The sequence below is a fragment of the Callospermophilus lateralis genome, chromosome 4, assembly GCF_048772815.1.
Source record: "Callospermophilus lateralis isolate mCalLat2 chromosome 4, mCalLat2.hap1, whole genome shotgun sequence".
NCBI lineage: Eukaryota > Metazoa > Chordata > Mammalia > Rodentia > Sciuridae > Callospermophilus > Callospermophilus lateralis.
Window position 1 is genome coordinate 101,799,217 of NC_135308.1, and position 12,088 is coordinate 101,811,304.

General features: G+C 33.4%; 1 protein-coding gene across 1 annotated transcript in view; it reads left to right on the forward strand.

The window, feature by feature from the left end:
* Positions 1-12,088, forward strand: part of Cntn1 (contactin 1) — a 252,914-nt gene that overhangs the window by 211,467 nt on the left and 29,359 nt on the right. The window contains exons 21-23 of the mRNA XM_076852771.1: positions 2,414-2,600; positions 4,817-4,929; positions 5,717-5,873. Of these exons, the coding sequence (XP_076708886.1) occupies positions 2,414-2,600; positions 4,817-4,929; positions 5,717-5,873 (457 nt within the window). The remainder of the gene's footprint in view (positions 1-2,413; positions 2,601-4,816; positions 4,930-5,716; positions 5,874-12,088) is intronic.

Genomic DNA, 12,088 nt, shown 5'->3' on the forward strand with positions numbered 1-12,088 from the left:
ATGAAAATGAATTTAAGGTCAACTATCAAAAAAGTGTGGACCTGCTTTGTTTATTTACTTCCTTGCTTTTCTAATAATGATAATGCAACCTCTAATTAATTCATACAGATTCTCTTTTGGTCTCCCTACTGATTAGCCAAGAGCATTACATTTGTTCTGTTTTATGGTTACAGGTTGTAGCCCCCATCCCTGCCCTGCCAAACAAATTTTCACACAAATTAATGTTGTTTCTTCACCACAATGAAAAACTCAGCATGAAGATCAAGATGCAAGAGCCCAAACTTATCATCTACTTCGAAATTCATTCCAATTTCATAGTCAGCACCTAGTTCAGACAGAAATCATAATGCCATATTTTACACATATCCATCCACTTCTATTTATTTTAGGATTATTTGAAAACATAAGTCATAAGTATGATCATATATACTTAAGAAGAGGCTGATTATGCAAACAAATCATTCTGTGTCAGGTCTTTTATTTGTAAAGGTTGAGTGAACATGTGAAAATGCTATGTAACTCTCATATTTGGAAACTAGGAAATAAGGGAGTACTACTTGGCATGCTCAGTGATTCTTTCTGCTCCCAAGTTACAAGGGAATAGCTAAGTCACTGCTTCAATTGGCCATGAGTTTCAGTGGAGACTGTTATTACACAGATTCCTGCCAGACTCAGAGGAATAAAGGAATTGGTCATTCAGGATAAGTTACAAAGAATACATTAAGAAAGATTTTTTTTTTCCTTTTGTTGTGCCAAATGTATCATGAAATTTGAATAAGATGACTCATTTTAGTATAAAACATAGAAATTGCCTTCATTATAGTCATCTAGTTTAAAAGCTTCTCCTCTTTAAACTGGCTTCTTCTAAAGGAAAGATTTTTTAAAATGTGGTATGCATCTCAGTCAATAAGCACACTTATAAAAATTCAGGAGTCATGGGGGCCTCCATTGTAGTTGCTGTAAGATGGGGTAAATTCTACCATCAGATGTTTGTTGAGAAGACAGTGTGTGTGGATGATCCTAATGTAGTGCCTGGCATTTCCTTAGAACCTAAATGTTCATTTTATTTCTCTTCTTCTTAGTAAGGAATGGGCCTTATGTATTGTCTGGCTTAACCACTCACTTAGATGGAGGCCTTTTGCTTCTAATCAGATGAGTGTTCTTAGAGCCTGAGAAACCCAGGCCTCCACCAGAAGACTCTTGTCCCCTCTAGCAGACCAGGAAGTTTCTGCCAGCTGACAGCTGCTTTCGCAACCTCTGTGTACCTTTCTCAGTCTGAGAATATCCTTCTGGTCTGATGATGAAAATGCCAAGGAGTGTCTGTTACAGTCATTAGAAAATATACTATTGTATCAGAAAAGTTTAGCATTAATAAACAAAATAAAAACATTGCAGAGGAATAAATAAACAGTAATCTTATTCAGAAATGTGCTTGTTCTACGTATAAAGCTTATTTTGGGCTCTTACATCTTGAATTTGGATCATCCTGTTCCATTTTATATGATTTCGTATGTATTTATGTGAATGAAAAGTTCAGGATTATTTTAATATTAGATATTTTTTATTTAGGATTTTGAACTAATTGTGAAATTAAAATCTCATAATTTTATAAATGGGAATCTATACTATATAAAATACCAACATACTTATAAACAACTATTTTTTTTTACTTAAACTTTAGGTATAGTTATAGATTACTGTGCCTTCTCCCCCCAAAAGCCTATATTTGAAGAATCTAAATTATAATTTATAAATTTTCTTAAACTAAGAGACAGGAAGACTATAATCCTTTGGCAGAAGCCATTATTTCTAATCATAACATGGACACATTTTTTTAAATTATTTTAAGTTTATAAAGCTTATCAAGTTATCTGGTATATTTCATTATGATTCATGTATAAGGGTTGGAAGGAAACAATTTTACATGCAAACTTTGAAAGAAACTAAAAGAAAGATTACTCTGGCATATTCTAGGCCACATATTGACAAGGTTGTACTCCTGTCAAATTGCTTTACCAGTGACTCATAACAAGTCTGAAACCACATAACAGAAATAAAGCAGGAAATAAATGATAAAAAATTATTGTGGCAATTATTTCCAAGGAGATCACTTTTATAGATTGAAGATAAGTCATATGTGTAGCAATCTGGTTTCTCTACGTCTCATTTTGGCCAGTGTAAAAACTTCTTCAACCAATGAAGTAAGGCTTTGATTTGCTCCTGATGCTTTCATCAGAACTGCATATGTACCTTGCCATTTTCTAAGACTGACAGAAAGGTAAGACTGTAATGTTAACACTTGAGAATATGATGCTCAACCAACATCAGTGTAACAGAACCAATGGAAAAGAACTTTTCACAATTGAAGAGTCTGGGTTATGGTAAAAATATTACTACTCTTCAATGTTTGCAGATTCGGTATTGGGCCGCCCATGACAAAGAAGCAGCTGCACACCGAGTTCAGGTCACCAGTCAAGAGTACTCAGCCAGACTGGAGAATCTTCTGCCCGACACTCAGTACTTTGTGGAGGTTGGAGCCTGCAATAGTGCAGGGTGTGGCCCTCCAAGTGATGTGATTGAGACCTTCACCAGGAAAGCACGTGAGTGTCTTTTTTAGCCTTTTCAAAAACTCTCACTGGATTCAGTCATAAAATAGGGATATTTGACGGAACTTTCCTATCTTATTGTTGGAGCAAGTTTGATTTCCAGTGATATCTTTTACAATAACACATGATTTCATTTAAAGCATTATTAGTTGTGGATATTGAAGAAAATATGAAGAATGTCTTCATACATTTAAGGTTCCATTAAAGCAATAAAATTAAACAGCTTCCCTTTGTAAAGACACTTCAAGTTTTGTACCATTAGATAAGTAATTTGTTTGCATTCTGTATTTATCAATTTAAAATTTTTTAGAGAAATGTATTCAAAGCATCAGAAAATTAAAATTCTGCTCATTTTTCTATGCTTGATATATAAACCATCACTGCACAAAGAAAATACAAGTTAAATCTCAGTAGCATTTCTTTTACTCTCATATTACTGTATGTTTCCATTGTTCATATATCAAGACTACCTAATCTCCTCAGAGTCTCTGGTCATTCCAGTTTCTCCAGATTTACCCTGATATCTCTCATCCTGAACCCAGGTTGAATATATGAAAAAGAATTCGCATACCGGACTCTAGGTACTTTTGCAAGAATGCTTAGGCATGATTAGTATTAGGGTTTGAAAATTTATAAAATGCTCTTGGAGATAGAGAAGCTCCTAATAAGATTATGGGATATAATGGTAAGAGACAGACTTTGGTGTCAGACATGGGTTTAAGATATAGTCTGCCTCTTAGTAAATGTGTGATAAAAGAAAAATGGTCTGATCTCCTTAAACCTCAGTTTTCTAAATTGTAAAAGAAGCACACATTGCTTTGTTGTTGTTTCCATTAATTCATTCATCAGAAATATACTATGTACCCAGCACTATTCTAAGTGGTCAACCAATAAAAAAAAATAAAAATAAAAATAAATAAAAAAATTAAAAAAAAGAATACAGAAGAGACTAACTAAGCCAGACCTTGAAGGAAACAGACAAACAATCAAATAAATCTCTGATAAATATTTAATTTTTTTAGCTGAAGAAAGACCAATAGAGTCAGGGCATAGGTTATGAAGTGAGGAGAAGGAAGTGCCCTAGGGTCAAACTATGGAGTATCTTACAGACCACAGGAAGAAGTTGGGTTCTAAGTGTTGTATGAATACATTGCAAGATTTTAAGGCAGAGAGTAATTAAAAAAAAATATCATTGTGGTTTTGGGGTAGAAAATGATTAGTGTTAAGTGAGAACAGAGAAGCCAATCAGAAGGCCATTTCAATAGTTGAGGAGGATTGCGGTTGGCTAGCACGGAGTGGTGATGAAGACAGAAGGGGTATGTTTTCTGTAGGTAGAGTTGACTTCTTCCTGTAAATTTGAGTTGCCATGGGTGAGATAGCTGGTCTGAATAAATTTTGGCTTCACAAATTGGGAATTTGGTTGTGTCATTCAAAAAAAAGAATGGGAATGACTTATAAGAGGCAGGTTTGGAGGTACACAGCAAGTGTTCCATCTTGGTTACATTACACTCAAGAAGTCTTCTAGATGTTCAAGTAGAGATAAGCATTTGGGCACACATGTCTAGAAATCCAAGAGAGAAAAGAGGGCTATAATTAGAATTGTATTTAAAACCATTGACTTGATTTTGATACTTTGGAAAGATTTAGACACAGAGAAGAGAAGGATGTGCAGGATCAAGTTCTGAGTCATGAAAACATTTAGAAGTTGAGCAGAAGACCTGGATCTAGGTCGTGAAAATTAATGAGAAAAAATTCTGACCAAGGTAGAAAGAATATCAAGGTAAGATACCATGCATTTAAGAAAAGAACAAGAGATTCAAGAAAAAGAAAAGTGGTACAGCTCTGTAAAATATTCCAAGGATGTTAAGTTTGAAAAGAATAGAACAGCAACAGTAGATTTGGCCTACCTGAGGTGATTGGTGACCTTGAAAATTGCAGTTGCAAAAAAGTGGTGGAGAAAGAAACCCAAGTGGAGTGTGAGAGAAAAGAATACAACATAGTTATATTCTCTACCTTACACTAAAAGAAATCATGGTTATCATGTGCATAGTCTAGTGTCTTTCCGGCACTATAGGAAGCACTTTTCCAAATTGGGTAGTAGTGGTGTTGTCATCATTGCTATCATCAGTAGTATACTTCCTGATGCAATGAGATTTCAGACCTGAGTTTGGATATGGTGACCACTGATTACCTATTGCTGCTTTCCACAGCTCCTAGCCAACCACCAAGAATCATCAGTTCAGTAAGGTCTGGTTCACGCTACATAATCACCTGGGATCATGTCGTTGCACTTTCAAATGAATCTACAGTGACAGGATATAAGGTATACAAGAGTACTAAAATGTTCCTCATACATGTTTCATTCTTACAGATGTTGATTGATGTGTGTAATTTTTGCCATTTCAGTGAATTCTATTCAGCTTCCTTATTTTACCTGTATAGCAAAATTAGATGGCATAGTCTGAAATTTTTTGAAATAAGAAAACATCTTCAATGAATTTTAGGGAAATGCTATGTTAAGTGATCAAGATACATAAAATAACTGTTTTTTAAAGAATATAACTGTTAGAATAATTATAGCTTAAAGAGTAAAGACATAATGAATTTAGTTTTGTTTGACAATGTTTATTTTAGTGTTGCTAAACACACAGCAAAGTAAAAGAGAAAAGATTGTTACTATATATTTTCTATATCACATGCTATCATATATTTCATATTGATCAGGTATTAAATTTTAGGAATAGTGAAAAACAGTTAAAGTAAGAGAGAATATGTTTAGACTATTTCAATATATTGAAAGAACTTTCATTTTATGTTTTTTCCCTTAAAAAGACATATAATTCTGATCTCTTTGTTTTCTATCATATCAAAAAATAAAATTCAGATTCTTATGGCAAACCTCTTGTATAATCTTCCCCCAGAAGCAGAAATCAAGTTCTGTGAATTGAAAATAACATTAAATTTCTCCATGTGTGAAAGTGCTAATGTACTTTGTTTGTTTGTTTGTTTTTAATAAATGCAAGGGTAAGTACTTTCATTCTGATTTTAGTATTAGGGCATTTGCTCATTAGTTTGAATTTATTAATATGAATGTCTTTGGACTTTATCAGGTACTCTATAGACCTGATGGACAGCATGATGGCAAGCTGTATTCAACTCATAAACACTCCATAGAGGTTCCCATCCCCAGAGATGGAGAGTATGTTGTAGAGGTTCGAGCACACAGTGATGGGGGAGATGGAGTGGTGTCTCAAGTCAAAATTTCAGGTAGGCCAGTCATTTCAGTTAAATACTTGTAAGTTTCTATGCCATATGGCTTCCCAAGAGTAAAGGTAGAACTGATATTCATACCAATATCAACATTTCCCTAAGTAGTTTTGAATTATCAAAGAAACCTGAAACTTGATATTTTTTTCCTTATGTGTCACAAAAGTAAAATTACAACATACCATGAGCTTGTTGATTATTATCTAGGTGTCAAAGCATAGTTAAAAACTTTTCAGTTATAGAATGAACAAGTTCTGGGGATCTAACGTATATCACAGATGGTGATAGATGTGTTAATTTGATTGTGATAATCACTGTATACTAGGTATGTGAATGCAATCATGTTTCCCTTTTTCTTTTTCTTTTTAGTTGTAGATGGACACAATACTTTTTTTTTTTTTTTACTTTTTTTTTTTTTATGTGGTGCTGAGGATGGAACCCAGTGTCTCACTCATGCTCGGTGAACACTCTACCACTGTGCCACAACCCCAGCCACTACAATTATATTTCGTACCTTACATAGATTCTATTCATGTTTTCAAACCAAATATTTTAAAATATAAAAGTATTTTTAAAATATAAGATATTAAAATGGTTAATTCTAGACCATAATTTAATAAGATCCAAACTTCTCTCATATCAAAAGGAAATCTATGGAATGATTTTTAATACTCTGCACAACTCCTTTTTCTTGGCTGCCCATGTTGATATGATAATAAAACAGATCCTGTACCTTGATCTCTGTCTCCTTTTGTGTTAGCCTGTTTTTTTTTCTGAAAACTCTTTTTCTCATATCATTGGTTAATTTTGAATATATATTTGAAGCAGAGGGTTTTTTCTCTTTTTTGATCTACAGCACTCTTATGATTTGTTTAATAGTTGAGACATTTTTTATCTTCATGGTTTCATTGTACTGAATTAAAACTAATGTTAATTTGAAAATTTTATGAGAGAATATGAAATACTAGATAATGCTAAATCAGACAGGAATAACTGGGTTATAAGAGTAGTGATGTATAGCTAAATTAATGTTATGTTACATATTAAAAAAATAACACATCCTTAACACAATATTAGACAATTTAATAATTTAAATACTATCTTCCTATTTGCCACATTTTCATGCAATTTACCATAACACATGCATACTTTTTTCAAATCAAAAATTTATTGAATAGTTAATTTAAAGTTTTCATTTTAATTTTAAACATTAGTATTTTGCCTTTTTCGATTCGAAAAATCTAAAATTAACAGAAAATATTCATTCATATTCAAAGTACCCTGTAGTAATTATAGTTAATGTTTAATTGAATTTATTTCTAGTTACTCTATGTACATATATAATTTTATGTTTTAACCTTATTAAATGCCATATCCAACTTTCATTAATTGTTACACAAATATATTCTGTTTCTCATTCAAGATTTTGAAAATTTTATTTAAAATTACACATAATACTCTTTTAAGCACTTCTACTCCGTTCAGTTTTTCCAATTATAAGTGATCAGTTTTTGAGATCATGTTTGTAAACTGATTTTTCCACAGGTTAAATTTAAATAATGAAACTAAAATTTTACTTCATTTTGCAGTTCTTTGAAAACATTTATCTGTTTATATTCCTATGTCATTTAATGTGTTTGTTCTCACTTAATACTCCAACATTATTGTCTTTCTCTTCAGTCATTACTAATTTGATAAAAGAAAATGGTATCATTTTGTTTTTGAAGCTTTTTCTATATTCTGAACTGTGATAACCAACACCTTCTTTTTTTTTTTTTTTTTTTTTTTTGTTGTTGTTGTTGTTGTTGTTTTAAATCTGGCATTCATTCCTCAGTTTAAACTGAATGTAGTTTCTGGGATTTGGACTCACAGTCTGTAACTGGTAATGCTATAGCCAAGCCAACAATGTCAACATGTTTATAAAAGTGATATGTTGGTAATTGCTCAATAACAGACTTTCTGGGGATGGTGGAAAGCCTTTTGTTTACATCTGTGGTGTAAATATTCTCACCATGTCTGATTGCAAGCTTCCCACATGATTTTACTCAGTACCCACTAAGTGTAACGTACTACCCCCTGCAGATGTGAGGGGCGTAACTTCACTGGTGACATTGAAGAGTAGTAAAATAATTAGGAGGTGATGGATTTTGAATATTTACTACCTTTAAGCTTTTTAATTTAATAAGTTTATTTAATTTGACTTTTAATAATGGTAGTTTTTAACAATTGCTCATAAAGTTCCTGAAAACATAACAGTTGGCTCTCAAAAGGTGGTATGGGCCAATTTCAGTAAAACATAGAAGTAATTGGACATTCCAGTGTAAATAGCCTATGTATAGAAGACACATTGTATGCCTGTTTAGAAACATACTTGGTGTCTTCCCCTCCCTCCCTCCCTTCTTCCCTTCCTCTCTTCCTTCCTTCCTCTCCCCTCCCTTCCCTTCTCTCCTCTCCCCTTGACATCCCTCTCTCATTATCTCTGTTTCCTAACTAATGGACAATTCTTACTTGCAAACTTCTATTATTTATCTTAGTCCAACCGTAAGTGCACAAAGAAACTGTAGAATTAACATTATGAAATGTCAGATATTTAGGGAATAGTAACATTTTAGTATTTTGTTGTTTGAGTTTGGATTTATTTGCAAATTGCTTAATTTATTTGTAATGAAAAAAAAAAGCATGTAGCTGGAAATGTTAAACCTTCCTGCAAATTTGAAGAATTTTAATACTTTAATATTTTATTGCAGTTTTGTGTACAAAATATGTAGCCTTTTAATATACGGCTAGATTTAATGTTTGTAACCATTTTGCTATTAATTCATTCATTCAACAAATATACAATTAGATACAGTACAGTGGGCACAGTTCACATACTTAAAACATGCTAAGGTCTTTACATTTCTACATTCCTCTCCGGTCGTACTGCAGTTCCAATCTTGGTCTCGTGCAGTCCACTGTATGCACACTCAGAGAGGTCTTTTCAAACATACTCAAATCATGTGAGTCTCCTCTTAGAAAAAGGTCCCATAGAGTAATGTCTAAATTCCTTCTCATGGCCCTTAGGCCCTGTGTGACCTGGCCAAACTCATCTCCATTAAGTGATTTCCCCCTTCTCCACTGACCTCCATATCTACTTGGACACAGAGGTGTCACTCCTGGTTGAGGCATTGTACTTGCTCCACCTACTGCCTGGAGATCTTTGCATTTTGGCAACCCAGGCTCTTTCTTACCATTTTGTTTCTGCTCTGAGATTATCACCCCCAGTTTTAGCTGTGCCCCCTCACTCTGAGTAATTGTTAGTCACATATCACAACACTGTCTTATTTTCTTCATAATATTTATAACCATTTAAAAGTGTTCAGTGCGTAGTAAAATCAGTTATTCATTGTCTCTCTCCAGTCTTTCTTGAATCTAAGCCCTATGGGAGCAAGCTCTTATCTGCTTTGTTCGACTTGCGAATCTCTAGCACCTAGGGAACTATTTGGCATGTAACAGCATTTAGTAAATGAATGCTGAATCATTTATGATTTCCACATAGAGAAAAATATAGTTACAATAATAATTTGGGCAACTTAAGGCTATGGTTAGGTCTCCAGAAAAATTGATATATTTCCCCATTAGGTATAGGCATTATATGTCAGGTTCTGATCTACAAATTTGAGTCTTTGAAGATTAAAACTTTATATTAGATTTGGAAATTTTACCAGGCATAGTAATATGTAATTCTACTTCTTTCTGCCCTGAATACTACTTGCTGTCTTACATGATTCCTTATGGAATATTTACAGTGCACATCAAGACAAATGTAACACCTCAAATGTTTCATCGCAAAAAAAAAAAAAAATCTCTAAGAAATTATGAATTGTCTTCATATAACCTTTAGTTGTTTCTAATCATTAGGAGCTAAATGAAGAGAATGTACAGATAGCTATAGTGTTTTGAGTATTAATTTAAGTAAGCTAATTTGGTTTAATTCATATTTGCTATAAAACTTAGTCTATCAGATAACAAGGATCTTTGTTCATAAATATCCTCAGAGAATCATATATTTATCATTTATGGGTAAGCATGCCTATTCTAAGCCCTTATTTTTTTTATTTAGTTTCAAACAGGCAATAGATACCTCAGCCAAACCAAGGAAGACTTTTAAGGACATTTCAGAGGCTGAACTTCTTCCTAAGAGCAGAAATAGTTAGTCATATGATACCTTTGACATGGGATTAAAAGGATCAGATTTTCTCACTTGCAAAAATCATATTGGTGATTGTGGAAAATATATACAGCCAGGCAGTTAGAAGTAAGGAGAGGAATTGCAGGGCTTATTGCCATAAGATGATTAAAAGATATTGATGTTTTACACCAGAAAGACGGGGTGATTGAAGTCTAGGGTGGATACTAAAAGAACAGGCCCTCTTTTCCATTTGACTTAAAGTTACTGTGTATTTATTTTGTGGACTTTATGTCTTCTAATAAATCTGTAATTTATTCTGATGTTACCACAGATGATGTAATGTAAACATTTAACCTACTATTTTTGTTAACTCCAAGCTATTAAGTTAAACTATATAACCATAGCCACTGACTTAAACTCGGGGATGAAAAACATGTTTTGTCTTTTGTTTGTCCTTTTCTCTTCAGTCGAAGAAAAAGGGGTAAACTTTTGGACATTTAACTCCTTAATTCCCATGTGCCCTTCTCTGGTGCCTAAATAGTGCACTATAAAAGTGACAAGATGACAGATTGCATGTTTATAGTTAATTCACATGTTATTAAATGAAAGTGCAATATTGACGTCATCATCCTTGCGATGTCTTATAGAGGCATTTTCAAACCCAAAGTTCTGAGCTTCTAGTCTTACACGATAAGCTATAAATGGAAGGGGAAGGTAATACATATGGTGGTTTTAAGCTTACTTTATCCTGCTTTCCTTATGACAGGATGATATATATGATTCAGTGATCCCTACATCAGCAATTTTGTAAATGTCTTCTATCTTTCAGGAGAAGTAGATTTCTATGAATAAAGTGACCAAGTGAATATTATGAATGCATATTATTTGACAGTAATACTACAGTTGAATGCCATTCTTATAAATTCATCATCATAATTTAATAAATTTACATTTTCAATAAAGGCAATCAGAAACTATTAAGGAATGCTATCTCTGCAACCATTTTGATGTAGCCAAACATTTGGTTTTCTTTTATATTTTGTGCATGCTCACGTTGAGATTTCAAGTGGATAAATCTAGTCTACATAGATCTAGGTGTACAAATAGCTTAAATTTACATCACCTCTGAATATGAATCACCTTTATTTCCAGTGAATTGTGACTAACATCTCAAAGCCTTTCCCCAACAGCTGTATAGAACTCCTAGTTTTGTGGCAAGCAGGAAAAATGAAGGAAAAAAAAATTTGTATAAAGTAATATCCTGTGAATTAGACTTCAAGAAGAGATGCACAGCCCCAATGACTGGTAACCTCACTCTATGAATGACCCTGCCTTGCTCCAGTAGTGGATGGTCAGCTCACAGCTCAGGGAGCACCCAGAGTCTCACTTGTCTTTCAGAAGCTTTGAGCACTAGTTTGAGAAGCATATGCTAGGAAGCAGACATCTTGTGAATGGTGGGAAAAACTTCTGTGCATCTCTGGAAACAGAGTAGTGAGGAGCCTAGTGATGATAGTCCAAGCAAAACATGAAATCAGCTTTGACTAGTGTGCTAACAGTAGAAGATAGAAGAAGCAGTATTATTCAAGACTATTTGAAAGAAGACCCAGAAGTATTGTTTGATGATTAGATGAGAGGTGTTTGGGGATTTGGTATGACTAAATATTTAGATTGACCAGAAGAATCATACATCAACATGACCAACAGGTTAATGAAACAGAACCATTTACTGACAACAGGGAAATTAAAGAGAACTTCAGAATAATAGGATATAATAGAAGATCAAGAAAAACAAAGATTCATAACTTCTAGTTAAAAAATAAAGAGCAAAATAGAGTCTGTATACAATCACAACAGTTTTGGTGGTCAGTCATAAATTCTCAATTCAAAATTATTTGAGAAAATAGATACAATTGGTCCTGATAGGATCAGGGTCTCAAAAATATAATCATGGAACAGGTTTTCTTCTCTCTCCACTTGAGAGGTCCCAGTATTGGCCTTATTCAAAAGCTTCCATTTATGCAAAAGGCTGCAGGAGCAATAGGGA